Source organism: Branchiostoma belcheri, unplaced genomic scaffold, assembly GCF_001625305.1.
Source record: "Branchiostoma belcheri isolate BF01 breed outbred unplaced genomic scaffold, Haploidv18h27 scaffold53, whole genome shotgun sequence".
Classification (NCBI taxonomy): domain Eukaryota; kingdom Metazoa; phylum Chordata; class Leptocardii; order Amphioxiformes; family Branchiostomatidae; genus Branchiostoma; species Branchiostoma belcheri.
Genome location: NW_017804165.1, coordinates 2185043 through 2201580, shown reverse-complemented (window position 1 = coordinate 2201580; position 16538 = coordinate 2185043). Strand labels below are relative to the sequence as shown.

Below are 16538 nucleotides of genomic sequence, written 5' to 3'. Positions count from 1 at the left end.
AGCGGACATTCCCGACTATTTCCAAGATGGCGGCCACCTTGTGCCGACTAGCTATTTTTAGTACTTTTCTGTCGCGCTGTGGAATATTTAGGCTGATCTAAACATCGGCAACCCGGCCAATTGTGGAGTTATATTGTAGGGAAGCCCGGGACAGCAAAAAACCGGGTCAAAAACGGAGCATCGGGCAGCCAACGGGAAATGTGCAGTTCTGCCAATGGATCTTTCCACGACTCTTGCTGAGGGTAATGCAATGTAAGCCCGAGTCAAGAGTCGCCACGGCTAGGTTTTGTTGTGGTTATGTTTAGATATTGCTTTTTGTCGAGGCAGCCTTTCAAAGGATTGACTGTTATTCTTTTTTTCACAAACCTTATTAGACATGACTTACTATTTTAACCACAGAGCGTTTCATATGTTAAACGAGAAATGAGCTGAAAAATGTATATTTTCATATCTTCAATATAGACTGCATTACCCTGATAATGACGATTTGGAAGATGGGGATTCGGTCATTGGGTCACACAATTTTTTTTTTTCAAAACATCCATTCAACAGTGAGTAATTCTTGCACAAGAATATCAATAATTCTCTTTTATGCACCATTTTACAAATCATCCCCAGGGTTAGGTTTTATTCATTACAACAGGAACATCCTTGGTTGTCAATAGTGAAAAATATCTTCTTAACAGAATCATCCTGACAATAGTGGGGAAAAAATCATACTAACAGAAAAACTTTTAATTAATCTTATTGACAGACTCTGCCTTAGTAATATTGTTATTTCCTTAAGTCAAATCTTGATTTATCTGTTGTAACACATAGTCTCTTCTTTCCTTTCTCATGGTGCAGGCGGATGAAGGGAAAAAGTCCCTGGCTAAGGTACTGGGCTGGCAGGCGTTTGATCCAGAAGACGACATGAGGCAGGACATTTTACTGGACTACTTGTATGACAACTTCATGTTCGCAGTGGGGAAAGGTTTCCCCTGGTCTCAGGCTGTGCTGTGTATGGAGCTGGCTGCAGAGATGCAGAGGGAGTGTCAAGGTCAGCGACTTTGCTACATCTTATGTGTGTCTGCTCAAATTCACTCACTTACTCACTCACTCATGGCCACATGCTGCCATTAGGGAGCATAGTGCCTCAGCAGATGGTTCTCTGCATAGATCTGTCCCTGGCTGCCTCCTGGACAGTGTTGAGTTTAAAGGCAAACAGCCAGTAGGTCATCCTTCAGTTACCGTGTTGTGGACGCCCTCTGAGACGGGACCATGTGGTAGGGGTTGCTCTCTCAGCAGAGCAGCTGGTTCCAGGGCTGCTCTAATTGACCATCACAATTACCCTGAAATACTGCAGGGTTAATGTTTCCATTATACAACAAAAGCTATCAAACACTGCTGCAGTGGTTTATACTACATGATGATCCTTTGTCAGTTTATTGGCAGTGATTAAAATGGACACATTCACACACGCTTTGAAGTTCCCTTTCAAATCATTGCTGCTGTACAGGCTTTTCATATGATGTCTTTTGCTTCATGTTGAATTACTGAGTGTATGCGTCAGTGTTAAACACCACATGCTGCCACTATAATCCACTTTAATGCCCACCAACATGGTCACTGGGTATTCAAATTATAATTATTATGACGTCAATGACAAGCCTCAACAGAAAAGGCCATGATGAAAGGGAAGATTGCAGGCTTCATGATCTTTGATGTCTATGTTGCTTTGGCCAGAAAAGATTTGTGCAATTGTATAATGGTAAAAGGCTTTTGTACTCATTACACATAATGGAAAAATAATAATATATGATTATATTTCATAATCATGAAGATTATTTAAGATTATGTATCATGTTACATATGATCATACCTAATTTCAGTATGGTTATACATTATCTAATTTGCCTATTCCCTTGGGACTCATTCATCCCTGCTTGAAATAATTCTATAAAACTACTTGGACCTGTATTAGGTAGAAATCATAGTTTGATGGCCAGTTTTTTGTATCAAGATGTTGTATTCTAAATGATTGATTAGTTTTTATCTTCCTTTAATTGTGGAAATGGTTTCTTCACAGGTATGCCCCTGGTGGAGGCAATAAAGCACTACAGCACCAGGTCCCAGCCCTATGCACAGAGACTCGGGGACAGGAACTTCAAGATGTTCACAGATCAGTTCTTCCAGTCCTACATGCAGCACTACCAACTGTACCAGTACGTGTTTGGGAGGAACAGGGATGGCTGGGTGTCACAGTACGACCTGTCAGTGGAACCTCCTCCTGAACCTATGCTGTTCAAAGAAGGTAGGCTTGAGGCTACCATGAAGAAAAAGATGTATACATGTACCATATGTCAAAAAGACAGGGGTTTGTCTCATTTTTTCAGCTGAAAGGCATTGCAGAACAACCATTAATATGTCTGCGCTTGTCCATGGTGCTGAACAGAATGTTGCTTGTGTTTGATGACTTGGAGATCTGTATCTGTATCTGTATAGCCGGTATAACCGCCTTTCGGCGTAACACACCAGCTTACCTTGGCCTTTTTATATGCTAAGTAGCCATTATGTGTAGGCCACTTCCTGATACATGTATATGGAAAGACATGCAACCATTTTAACAACCATTTGATATTGAAGAAATACAACACTGGATAACTTCATCTCTCAGTTTTTTTTCTGTGTCTGTTGGTAGAAAAATTGAGGTGACAGTTATTTCAAGTTGCAACATAGTTCATAAGTTGTACTGCCACTATTTGCATTCTTGTAGGAAAATCTTTCAAGCAATGGGACTATGAGCGACAGGTTGTGGAACTGCAGACAATGGAGGCAGAGAGAAGGAAACTACGGGAAGCACAGAAGCAGAGTTTGGAGGAAGAAGGAGACAAACTCATCCAGGAAGCCTTCAGCAGGCTGGAGGGGATAGAAGGCCCTGTGGACAAAGAGGTAACTAGTATATAGGAAACAAGTGTGTCTGCCATGTAATGGTTATCTTGCTGTAGATATCTATTGGCTTATGAAAGGTTCTGATGTTGATATCTCGTAACATTTGTGAGCAGTGAGGAGTAGCAAAATGTGCTGTTTATGATGAACTCCCATCAGAAGCTGTTGTTAACTTCCTGAAAAGCTGATTTTCCATTATAGTCTTGATAAGAAAGACAGATGCTATGTACAGCTTCAGCAAACAACTTCACCTTACTAACTTATGACTTGCTGTTTTGGGATGCAGAGGATTGCCCATTTTTGCAGTTTTTCACTGAAACATTTTTTTTCAGACATTAGCGAGTGTTGTAGGAGACAGCATCACGGTGCACGTAACAGTCACGCGGGACAAGCTAAGGACCAGCATTGAGGAGGTGCAGGACAGCCTGGAGTTCAAACTGGAGAAGAACAAGATTCCCAAACCTCAAGGGGCAAAGACACCCACCCCTCCTGTGTCAGGCAAGAGACGCAAGTCACCAGACAGACCAAGTACACGAGGCTCAAGCACATCTGCGCGGGGGAAGAAGAAATGATGACGTTTTGTGTTTTAAAAGTTGTCAAGCATGTAAAGAACTTTTTTTCATATTTTGGGACACAGATGTTGGAAGAACTTGATTCACATCTGCTCAATGAAACCAGTGATTTTATCAACATGTTTTGACATCTGAGAAGGATATAAAGAGTATTTTATATGTATATAACAATGGAGACTGCTGTCTTAGAATTCTTATCATATAACAAAACCCTTTTTAATGTCTACAGGTGGAGTTCTATAATTCTAACCATATTAGCAATAAAGTTATAACAAATGTGCGATCAGTGATATTTGATAAGGCCATGGATATGATGGAAAAGGACTATCCATGTGACTGTTCACATTCTAATTTTCCTACAATCTATGATTGAAAACTTCTGCCCATCCAGATCCATCCAGACTAAAGTCTTGTGATGTATGTTTGTAAATTAGGGGATAGGAGACCAGTACTCAGAAGGCTTTTGCTAATCCAATTTGCTTCTGCACAAATATTTCAGTCTCTTCCTGATTGTTGTACCTGCCTAAAATTTTGTAAATTTTGTTGTGACTTGTCAAGACTGTTTTCATAACACACAATGTTTGTACGTGAACAAGCCATCAGCTATATAATTCATGTCTTTTTCTGTGATATTAAAAAGTGTCAATGCTATTCTTTTCAATGATGATTCCAGACTATATATTATATACACACACATGTAGTTTGTATTTACTTCAGGGCAAATCTCCAACAAGGCTGTTGTGTAATGTATACGAAAGACTCAGGCAGAAAGGACAGAACAAAAAGTAATTTTGGGTCCCTTGAATTTTTATTTATTTATTTTTGTTGTTGTTGCTTAAGTTAGATAGTTCCTCTGCCAAAGAGATGAGGTCTGAAAGAAATCTATAGGTGGGAATGGGTTAAAATGTGAAACAAAACATGCACGTTCGAGAAGCTGAAGGGGCAGTTCATGTCCTACCCCTAGCTGTTTTAGATAACACTTTACCCTACAGAACCCGTGTCGCAGTAGTTTGTGTGAGAATCATGCCATTTTGATGGCTGCCGACGAAAACTGGCAGTGACCATGGTGCTGATTTCGCTGTCCGAGTACAAGTCCTGTCTTACTACAGTTACCTGCTAGGTGGCGCTTCACTACATGGGCACAGCTGATGACTGGGCGTTCTCGCGAGAGTCTCGGCACGAGATTTTCGTTCTCCAGCAAGCAGGCCGACTGAGTGCGATCATCGATCTGTGAGCCTCGATCTGTAGTTTGTGGAACATTTTCCGTCTATTTTTCCTCAGAAATTCTGGCGTTTCGGCTTGCTTCTCCCATCAGGAGAAACACAGGCATCCTTCTGCCCTGTGTCTTTCTCTTGGGATCGGTGCGAGGTTCGTTCTTCGGTGCCTGGAAGAAGGGCTCGTCGGCTGGTGAGGAGGGGTGTGATACCGGGGGTAATCCTACCAAACAGCCGCCTTGGGGTTCAGTTGCCGGTACACCTAAACAGTTGGACCGTTTTATGTGCGGAAACGCCATGTCTTCTCATATCGACCCTGTCACCGTCTCCGCAACCGGCAAGCACACCGCTACGGTACCTACTAGTATCTTACTTGATTTACCCCTGGGAAATTCTTTCCTAATTTGTAGGTGTCAGTAGTGTTGAGAGTGGCACCTGGCGATCAATAAGCATTATGTGGCATCATGGCAGGTGGACTAGACCACCTTTACAATGGTCTACAACTTATAATCGCCATTCTTGTCTGTTGCATTCGTATAAACCTTCAGGGCATCTGTGACAGTGTTCATGCCCTTGAAACTTGTGTGTGTGTGTGTGTGTGTATTCGTGTGTGTGTGTATTCGTGTGTGTGTGTGTGTGTATTCCTCTGTGTGTGTGTGTGTGTATCCGTGTGTGTGTGTATTCGTGTGTGTGTGTATTCCTGTGTGTGTGTGTGTGTGTGTGTGTGTGTGTGTGTGTGTGTTCCTGCGTGTGCGTGCGTGTGTGTATTCATGTGTGTGTGTTTGTGTTAGCGAGTGTGTGTGTCTCTCTCCCTGACTGCCTGTGGGTGTGTTAGTATGACAACTGATGTACAAATGTATAGGCGAAGAAGAATTTTCTTCGATTGAAGAAGAATTTTCTTCGGTTATTATTTTTTAAGCCATTACCTTCACTACTAGTTCATGATTTTCACGTGGCAACAAGAAGTTTCACATTACGTTAATGCATGATTAGTGAGACAATATTACAAGGACCAGGTTACCGAGAGGTGATTTTTGACAAGCAGCTGTTGCCATGTTTCCACTTGAAATCAATGTTAAGACTACATGTAGGTATACATTATTTCCAGCATGAATTTTCCAGCAACAATATTATGTATTGGTGTCCTTTGTGTTATCCATCTATCTCCCAGGTAATGTGTTCCCACTAAAAGCTTGCGCATTAGCAGATAATCTACCTAACATGGTGAGATCATGTTATCATTTGCATTTCCTCTTGAGCAAAGTAGTTGGAAGATTACCTGGATAGTATTGGGACCCTAGTAAAGAGATCTTTCATTTTAAGATCACTTTCACTAAGGAAGTTAAGAAAAGAGAACCTCTTTGCTTTCACTAATCTTGATTATTGAAATCGCGATGTGCCAGATTCCCTTTGAATTGCAACAAAACCTTCAAAGGTGCAGCTGATGACTACTTGTTGTTATGAAATTGAATATTTATGCTGGCTTTGAAGAGCAGCTGTATTAATCATGTGTGTTTCTGATGTTACCAGTGGGTACTTGGCAACAAGGCAACATCATGATCACCTTCTTCAAAGACCTGAGTGATGACGAACACAGTGTTGCTAGTTGCATTCGCAGTTTGCAAGAAAAACACATGTTCCAGATAATTGGATTTCCAGATCACAAGTCTGTGTGCAAATTAAACGAGCCTCCCAGTAGTTGCCACTAATGTTTATGTCAAAACAACTCCTTGCAGGCTCAAGCTTCAATAACACAAAATCCTGTTTTTCGGAAAACAAATCTTATGAATCTGAAGCATTGCATGTCCATGCGAACATTTGTCTGCATATATGCCCTCAGGTGTTCAACACCAGACTAAGTATTACCTGGAAGTATGGCAAATAGCAGAGCATCCGTCATTGGCATATGGTATTTTTATTTGTACACGTATGTACTAGTAATAAAATGCATAAAATTGCTAGATTGCAGAAAAATACAGTAAAACCAGTATTTGAACTGAACCACCCAATTCTAAGTGAAAAAAACAACATTTTTTTGAACTTGAAGCTTGCGTTTTGTACAAATGTGAAAGTGTTTCCAACTAGACTCTCAATCTCGTGGCTAGCTCATGGGAACTACTAGTATGTGCTGATGCATGTGAGTTACGTAAAGCTACAAAACCATCCAATACATCAGTGTCATTGACTAATCCCCCTTTGTCATGCTGTAGGTTATCTTCCTCCATGGCCTGGGAGACACGGGGTATGTATGTTATCTACATGTACAGCTCTATTTATCATCAGTCACAGGCTAGGGGTGGGGAGGCAATCTCAAAGTCATCCCTATCATATATGAATTTATAGGCAGGGCTAAGGCCACACCAATTTATTTTTCTTGGTTAACGGATTCGCCGCTTCATTTTTGTCTGATTTGCAAATAAAAATAAAAATTCAGAATCAACTGCAAAATTTTGCCCTGAACAGTTGAAAACAGACCTTTTCATCCTAGTTGTTACAGTTATTTCATCTTTCAATGCAATGGTATCATTAAAAGTTCAAAATGCATTGTTTAAATTTTGAACCAGCCTGGTGTGTTGACTTCATGGCTCCTATCGTACCATTTTGGGCCATAATACGATGCCTAGGCCTGTTTTTATTTTTTTTTTCGCCCGCCCGCTCCATTATTTTTCTAGAAAAATCCGTTAACCAAGAAATTAAATTGGTGTGGCCTAATTGATAAAGATCTGATCATCAAGCACTATATGTCACTGGAAGAACTACATGTGTATGGCACATTGGACCATCCATAGCAGTTCTTTGCAATTGTGATCAGGGTATGTATTTATGAGGAGTCATTTTACGACAAATTGTTAGGCAGTGCGATATATAACCTCTAAATCTGGACACACAACACTATGTTCATGTATGTTCACAGACTGGAACATTTTGCAAGTTGATAAACATCCCAGATCTCAGACAACTCAATATGTCATACTCAATTGAAGCTAGATATCAAACAACCTGCCTGAAAAGTGATGTATAAAGGTGATGATCGGATCAGATATCATTGGCTATAGCTAAATTTAGACTGATGAAACAGGAATATTTTTTTTCTATAAATCAATTATTTATTGGCTCATTTTCCCCAGCAAGATGCTGTAGTTTACAGTCCATGTAGGTCTGATCATAATTCAGCTCCAGGGGCATGCATTTGCTTCTTGTGTAATTCAAGACAGCCTGTGGATGATATTACTAATGCTATATCAAAATTCCACAGTACATGTACTGTACCTACTTTGATCTACTTTGAGCTATGAGCATGAACATGCATATCTCACAAAATTGTTCATATCAGACACTAGCAACTGGTACCTCCTGGATCATTTGGTAATACATGTAGAGTAAATTTCAGGTGGCCCAAAGCTACACTCACGGCTTTGATAAACAGCTGCCATTAGGAAGAAAATGGCTGGGAACCATCCCCTAATGGACAGACTTTCAAAACTAGGATTTTAATCCCTCTCAAAATTTGTGGTACTGTAAAGGAACTTTTCTTAGGAAAAGGCTGGTAAAAGATTAGATTCATTTGAATCATGGTTTTATCTTCTTTCTGAATCTTTCAGACACGGCTGGTCGTATGCACTGTCAGAAATCAAGCAGCCCCACATCAAGTACATCTGCCCTACAGCGTGAGTCCACTTCTTACTCCTCAAGGCTTAGTAAGTTCTGTACCGCATCAATGGACAGTGGAATAAAGTGGTAATTCAGGCAATGAAATGTGCATTTTTGGTCACAGATATGCATATGATATAGGATGGAGAAATACAAATACTAGTATAGATGCAAACAGATTGAATCCTATAATATAATCTCCTAACAAATGTGTTCACAGTTTTTTTTAAAGAAGCTAAACCAGATAGTGAGTGAGTAATCCTGCTTCAATTAACTAAATTCAATTTTTTATTTGAGTAAGACATGGTGTAAAATGTGAAAAGTAGTCCTTTCCTACATGTCAAAGACATAAGATAAAAGGCACTAAAATTCACATCACATAATGGTTTGGGCTTAAAACGTGGTATATTTGGATCTGTCGTAAAATGACAATACTTTATTTAAAAAGAGTTTTTTACCTCAAATTTCAGTCAAAGCCAGGTGTCAAATGACAAAGAACAAAATCTTGTGTGTTATGCTATATACAGATACTGTGCCAGCTTTCCAGATACTGATATAGAAAAATTGCTTACTGCAGACAGTAACTGTTGATGATGCATGTTTGTACTGTCATCTCCTTAGATAACCTATTATCAGTCAACCCAGACCTGCCCTCCCCAAGCCTGACAATAAATCCTTGAAAAGACCCCAATCAATGAGGTAGTTCAGATGTTGGATTATCAAACAGACAGCCAGTCAGCCAAGCTTTGGACAATGCTGTGATCAAAAAAGATGTAAAGTTAGAACCGTTGGTGTCTCGTCATGTGAGCATGACAGAGTGAATCAAAGCAGCAGTCTTGTCATGATGGAGCTCCCAATTAGAGCACTACAAGTCATTTTCTTTAATAGTTGTCTAATGGGCAGAATACCGGTAAAGGGAAATGACAGCTACATGTAAAACAGAGGCTCGGGGATGAACACATGACTTGGGATGGTGCTAATTGTTCTCCTGGGGTACAGTTCTATTAGCTTCCCAGTCTTCATTTCGTGGCGTCGTGTGGTGTAGTGGTACATCACTGGACTATGAAACGGAGAGACCCGGGTTCGATTCTGGGTCGTACCTGAACAAGTCCGAACATGCGCCGCGACGTTGTTATCCTTGGGAAAGGTACTTTACACGACTTTCCTCACTTCACTCAGGTGAAAATGAGTACCTAGCTAGGGACGTCCCTCGGATAGGACGTTAAATGGAGGTCCCGTGTTTAGGAGAGCCACACCTCACGCACGTTAAAGAACCCACCACACTTATCGAAAAGAGTAGGGGACCTTCCCGGTGTGAGTGGTTCAAACATTACAGTCTGGTCTCAGGTTTGACATCTTTGAAAAGGTGATAGTCACCTGTTATGTCAATCCTTCCACAAATGTGGTAAATCGTCATAAATATAAAATACATAAATATATATTTCTTTTTCTGATTTTTGAGTGTCTCATTAGGTCTGCATAATGAGTGACTGTCAATGGCATTGACAGTCACTCATGGACTGTCACCAGGGTTCTTATTGAGAGGTTTTCTGAGGAATGATGGACAGTACAGATGAGAATGGAGGATTTCTCTTCAATTTCATGTTTGAGAGGAGGAATTGGATATGATTGCCTTAAGGCCATGCATGCATCATCAACAGTAGGACCTTTGATCAAAGAGCTACAAAGAAACAACTAGAGCGGCCATTCAACCAGCTGTTGTGTTGAGAGGTGAAAATCAGCAGTAGCCCCTTGTATAGTGTTTGACGTACTTTGCTTCTGTCCACATGGATCAATTACTAAATGGTTCTGGTTATAGCAAATCAGTAGTCGAGAGGGATAAATAACACATATGATGGATCGTTTACAACAAACGAAAACCATAAGGAATTCACTAATGTACCCTGGTGTGTCTGAGGCATACCTGTACATGTACATTACTGATGTACCTTGCAAATAAAGCCCATCACAAAATGTAATCATGACCGTTCCGGGAAATAGGCCCTGTTATGTGGTTCGTAATTGTGTTCTCCCCGCCAACCAACTTGTGGGTGAGGTTGCAGGATTTGATCTTCTCTGCCTAATCACGCTCATAACCTAGATTCACGGCTCTCTTGCAGCCCCAAGATGCCCGTAACCCTGAATGAGGGTTATGAGATGACGTCGTGGTTTGACCTGTTCACGTTGAACGTCGCTAGCCGGGATGATGAAGACGAAGCTGGGATCAAAAAAGCTGCAGCTCTCGGTAAGATATTAGTAATGCAAAAGTTTATTCAAGCAACAAGAAGTTACCATGACCTTTGTAAGATAATGCAAATGGCCTTTATTAGTCCTACGTTTGGTCCCCAATATAAATATACAATTGCTCCATTTTGTCCCAGTATTGTGTTCCCCACATGAATGTCGCTAACAAGATTATTCATCATATCACGACCATCAAAGTGACCAATCAGATGTGCTCATTAGTCAGGTGGTTGCTTGCATGCCCTTTGATGTGTGCTTCTCAGAAGCAATTGAGCGGTCTTCCTTGAAGTACTCTGGTACTTTGAAAGCTTCTTTTGGTTCATTTCAGATGAAAACTGAGAGCTTATGCCCAGGGCACCAGAATGGCATAGCTAATTGGTGGCTCTTTAGCCAAGGAATTGATCATTAGTACAGCGGTCTTGAAGGTAGTGACTTCCTGGTTAATGAGCGAGTTGAAGAACTTATTACCATTTGGTCTGATAGCCACTAGTGTTCTTATTCAAAGATAGAGCTTTCTATTGCTACAAGGGGTATGTTCACTGGTCTTTTGAAGACTAACTATTCATCCTTGCCTTTGTCATCCCTTTGATCCTCAGATTCTAAAGCTAGGCTCTGTCCCTATTGCTCTAGTCTATAGTCCCTGTAGCAAATACTGTATGTGAAATGATGTTATGCAGCTCCAATGTCTTTACTACAGCTGACTCGCCTATTTCTGTATCAGGATAATCACTGCCATCTGTGTTCCCTGCTGTCAAAGATCCAGTATATCAGTGTAGTAAACATCTCTTTAGACGTCGGTGAAGGTTAGACCATCCAGGTAATAAGATATGCCAAAAAACAGTTACTCAAGCAACTAGATATGATTACCTGGATGTCTTACCTTCACTGACGTCTCTTTAGACCCCAACTAAAAGGTTAGGGAGAGTTGGAAATATTTTTCAAAATGTAAACTTAAGGGATGTAGGGGCAAAAAATGTTCCCATAGCTGCTCCCTTCCGAGATTTTTGAATGGCACATCCCTTAGAAGTATTTATCACTGTCTCCACGTTTCCGGTGTGTTGGGCAGATTCATGTCCACATCCATCCATTCCCAGTGTAGATTTCCCCTGCATGATCCATAAAGCCTAGCAGACAGGTTATGATCCAGGCCCTCCCTAATGGAGAAGGATCACCGCTGCTGTTGTCAGTGCTCAGTATTCACAGTGTCCATGGCTGCTGACGTCACCACACATTGCCGGGAGTGCTGTGAATGATACTTAAGCTGGTGTAATAACAAGCCTCATGCACACTAACATACGTACATGGACATTAGGTGTAGCTGAAGGACATCCTGGAGGGCTGCTGTGCAGAATAATCACTCAGACATTAACTGAGATACAAGTACAATGTACAATATCCCTGTCACACTGAGAACAAACAAGCAGCAACTGTTTGATTCTGCAACAAAGATATTTCAGTTTTTTGCCTGACTAATCGTGCTCCTGGCGGCCGCCCGCCCCGAAGTTGCTGCCCGCCTTGGGTGGGGGTCATTAACCTCCGGCCGAGAGCTTGTGTAACACAGGCTAGGATGCCCTTTAGCCCCTAAAGGTGATAATCTTCCAGGGCTCCTACACCAATTACATACAGGTACAGAAACAGACATTTACAATCACATTTATCATTCACTGATACAGTATTAAAAAATAATATTAGATATTGTTGCAAATAATGTTTGGCTATTAAAACAATTTCTTGACCTTGTGATGTTACACAGTACAGGGAATGGTGGAGGAGGAGGTGAAGGGGGGCATCCCCGCTGACCGGATTGTGCTGGGAGGGTTCTCCCAGGGGGGTGCACTCGCCCTGTATGCCGCCTTTACCCTGGACAAGCAACTTGCAGGGATGGTAGCACTGAGCTCCTGGCTGCCCCTTCATGAGTCCTTCCCAGCAGTAAGTGGAACATGGTGTTATCTTGTTTTTCAGCACTGTTCGACAGTCTCCTCTAGATCTCCTCCACTCCAGTCCTATAATAACCTCATAATGCCGTTGAGTGTTTATACCAACTGTGTTGCAAGGTAATGGTGTGAGTTCAAACACGATGCGATGATAGTCAGAAAGCTGCACTTACATATAATGGAAAGCCGTGTGAAAAGGGTGAACTTATCGCACTTGTGTGTAATGATTATGTCTAGCCCTAACTACACAGTTACACAAACATGTACATGTACATTGGGATTGCTAAGAATAGGGTGGAGCTGTGGTGGCCAGTTGGAAAAATGGAAGATCAAAATACCACGGGCAAAATCTCAGAAAAATGATTGTTACAATTATGTATGTGGGTTTCCTAGTTTTAAAAGTTTGCGGTCACCACTAAAATTTCTACACCACATTCTATGTGCTCTCTAACTTTCAGAGATGTCATAAAAAAATGTTCTGTACAAATCCTGCTCAGGTACAATATAAAGACATGAGAAATAGCTTTGTCTATGCTAAATCTCGATATGGGTTAAACCTATATACATATAGTTCTATGTTTAGCATGCCCAGCAGGTGTTTGTAGGATGTAGGGGATTTAGTGATGTGAGGTACATGCACTCAGAGAGTGAGCCTTTCATCTGTGACCTTTCCTAGTCACCTCAGTTGCCAACAATAGTAGACATTTAGATTTTGCTGCTAAATGTCCTTGGGTTACAGGGTTAGGCAGCAGGGGAGGCTCAGGGAGAAGGTCAGATATGATGTTTACAAACAGAGATTCAAAGATGCAGTGGATGGAAGATTTTGTAACACTACCATTGCCTCCTTCCACATTCTAGTCATATCATGCCCCAGCTAATCCTACATGACGTGCAGTGTTGGCTTCCTTCCTCTCCCCAGGCCATGATGGTGAACAACCAGGCTCCCATCCTGCAGTGCCACGGGGATGCCGACCCTGTCGTTCCCTACAAGTTTGGCCAGATGACCAGATCTGTACTGGCCAAGTACTGTAACAACTACACCTTCAAAACCTACCCCGGCATGATGCACAGCTCCAGTGCAACGGCAAGTGGAAAGGATGCATTGTATACGTGTGCCTTTGTTTTTGTTTTTTTTTTGTAATATTTATGGAACTTCAAAGAAATGTATGTAACAACAGGGACATTTGGATCTACACAACCATATTTAGATCATTTGAATCTACAGACCTTCCTTCATAGCAAATGTCATTACAATCCATCCAGGCCTTCTTAAGTTACGCTGACCACAAATCTGTGGAAACAAACATACTCACGCACGCACACACACATACACACACACACACATGCACACACACACACACAGACCCAAAATAATTTCTCCATTTTTCATGGAGGTACAAAGAGAGAATCCCTACCTACCAACCCAAATTTTTTTCAGGACTGTGATCAGAAACACCACATTAATGAGATGGGGAGTTGTCATGTTTCATGTTGCATCATTCTGACATGCCATTTCTCTTCTTGTCCACAGGAAATGCAGGATGTAAAAGAGTTCCTGGACAAAGTACTGCCTCCAGTTTGAACTCCTCCCCAAAGAGCTTTGAAACACTGGTTTATCTCAGGCCTTTGTTGGAACTGTACATGGAAAATGTCATCACACATCCATGTACTTGTTGTTTTATGATACAAAAGCTGTCAGTGGTTACAGAAGGATGGTAGTTTGCATATGATATCAGTAACTGTTTCTGTTTGTTCTTGTATAGTTCTAACGGTGAGAGTACATGTAGGACCATATCATGATTTAACTGTGGCTGTCTTGGATAATATGATACGTTGTAACGTACATGTACATCTTAGTGCTAGTTATTGATCAGACTAATTTGAGAGCTGAGATTTTGTCCAAAGTTTTCATAGACTTGATTATTGTGTTTCTTGTCAGTAGACATTCTACCAATTTAGTGTAGGTATGACAAATGAGATAAACCTATGTGAACTAAAGATGATGTTATGATGTTGATGCAGTAGTGTATATGGGGAAGTAACATGTAAAAAGCTCCTTTAACCTGTAAAATACCAGGAACAAGAAAGGATGACTATGTTACCAGAAAAAAAGTAGTTACACCCCACAGTTACATGTAATTTATGGAGCACCTGAAGTTATACAGAAATGTCTTGTCTACAACAGCTACTAGTTTATACATGTTGGTAATTTCCAAGCAGATGTCTGGAGGAAAAACATGAAGGATCTATCCTCCCAGTAGCTGCTTGTAGATTATTGTGGAGATTGCATTATATACACATGTTGTAGCATGTAGCATGACAGTTATACATTGTGATTTATTATAGTCCCAGTTGTATAGAGTACCTTGCCTTCCTCCTCATGTTTGGATAACACTAGTTAAGTGACTGTAGGACACACACATCTGTAAGGCACGCATAGCTGGACCCAACAGCACAGCTTGTACAGCAGTCTTCCTACAACATAGCCTTCTTTCTACCCTTAACACTAACTTCCACAGAGTCAACTTTTACAAGTCTTTTCAAAAGTCTTGTTTGTTCTCTTGATGTCACTCAATGTACACTACTCTATATGACCAAAATATAATGAAGGATTTCTGTATCTGCATAGCCAGTATACTAGTAGCCTTTGGCATAACACAAAAGCTGTAATGATTTAAACAGGTACACAGGACTTAATAACAATATAAGCATAGGAGCTTTAAGACAGGATCTTACCATCTTTATTAAACTACTGACAAGGTAGTCACAAGACCAAGAGGTTCAAAGGTCAACACAGGTCGCGTGACTGGACAAGGGTGTTGTATATGGGGGGTAGTCAGTGTGGTCTTGGTCTGTATGACCAACTTTCTAGCCAGTTGTACACCTAGCATAACTGCATGCTCACACAATCATCTTCTTAATCCTATAGGCAGCTGTATGATAAGATTGATAAGACTGTATAGCCATGCATCTACTGTCAAAACTGTAGTTACTCCAGAGAGGCTGATTCATCACTGCTAGTTTCTCTTCATTTCCCTACATACAAAAATTACAAGTACACTTAAGGAAAGGAATTTGACCACTGTAGAATTTAGTGGCAATAAGAAAAGCCAGAGAGCAGAGTATATCATGACACACACATTTATGTAATGTCCGTTGTTGCATGTCACTTTACTTTGACTTATGGTGTACAATGGTGACTTATCCAGTGTACTAGAAAGACGTACTTAAGGTACAAAAATCATTGTTATCATTGTTTGAAACCGTCATATTTGAAATAATGTAGTTATGGGTATGTATGGAGAGCCCCAACAATTATCATGGTTAAGTTGATAATTATTGTTCATCATTTTGTGTCTTTGGTGGTCATAAAGAAATTGGAAATGTGTAAGTCTTTGATTCCATTTATGTATGATGACATCAACTCTAGATGTAACGTTAGTTGGTGATTGTTTCCAGATATGTAACTTAAGAATCTTTCACAGTGACTTTGTGTCTACAGTGTCACCTTGCAATATACTGGTACATGTAATTGTAATACCATTGAAGAAAATCCAAGGTCATAAATGTGCAGGAAGTGGTTTGACTCTTTCTGTGTTTCTTCACTTGCATCTGTTGAATTGAGTCAGATCAAGGAGGTTATGGTCAGATATGTCAAAATCGTAACCATTGGATGTGCAGAACAGAAGACATCAAAATTGGAATTTTTGCTGCAGTACCCAGAAACCCACCAGGTGGTTCAAAATCTAATGATTATCATTTTTTGTATAGGTCAACACCTAACAACATAACACCACAATTTTATGACAATCCATCCATAGCTTCTTGAGTTATTGTGAAAACATCAACCTTCTTCTATTATATATAAAGGCGAAGGTACATGTAAAAACACCATGGTCACCACAACACCTCCCTTGTCAGATCTTTTCATGTTGTCAGACATGTTGACATAGATATCGCCGCTAGGTGGCTCTACAAGCCCAGACATGCCTGAA

At 40.7% G+C, this 16538-nt stretch overlaps 2 protein-coding genes across 2 annotated transcripts in view; both read left to right on the top strand.

Annotated features, from left to right (window-relative positions):
• LOC109480898 (uncharacterized protein C8orf74 homolog) overlaps positions 1–4143 on the top strand; it is a 5380-nt gene extending 1237 nt beyond the window's left edge. The window contains exons 2-5 of the mRNA XM_019783234.1: positions 847–1039; positions 2069–2293; positions 2756–2931; positions 3261–4143. Of these exons, the coding sequence (XP_019638793.1) occupies positions 847–1039; positions 2069–2293; positions 2756–2931; positions 3261–3500 (834 nt within the window). The 3' untranslated portion in view covers positions 3501–4143. The remainder of the gene's footprint in view (positions 1–846; positions 1040–2068; positions 2294–2755; positions 2932–3260) is intronic.
• A 541-nt stretch (positions 4144–4684) lies between these two features.
• On the top strand, positions 4685–16115 carry LOC109480918 (acyl-protein thioesterase 1-like). The gene is made up of 7 exons (XM_019783287.1): positions 4685–5068; positions 6925–6956; positions 8317–8382; positions 10486–10610; positions 12363–12538; positions 13463–13627; positions 14075–16115. Exons 1-7 carry the CDS (start codon positions 4997–4999, stop codon positions 14123–14125), a joined length of 687 nt encoding a protein of 228 aa, XP_019638846.1. The 5' UTR covers positions 4685–4996; the 3' UTR covers positions 14126–16115.
• Positions 16116–16538: the final 423 nt, after the last annotated feature.

Excerpts from the sequence above, each read along its gene's own strand:
- LOC109480918 (XM_019783287.1), top strand. The coding sequence starts at position 4,997 with ATGTGCGGAAACGCCATGTCTTCTCATATCGACCCTGTCACCGTCTCC. Across the intron at positions 5,069-6,924 it reads CCGGCAAGCACACCGCTACG|GTTATCTTCCTCCATGGCCT; the intron begins GTACCTACTAGT and ends GTCATGCTGTAG. Across the intron at positions 12,539-13,462 it reads TTCATGAGTCCTTCCCAGCA|GCCATGATGGTGAACAACCA; the intron begins GTAAGTGGAACA and ends TCCTCTCCCCAG.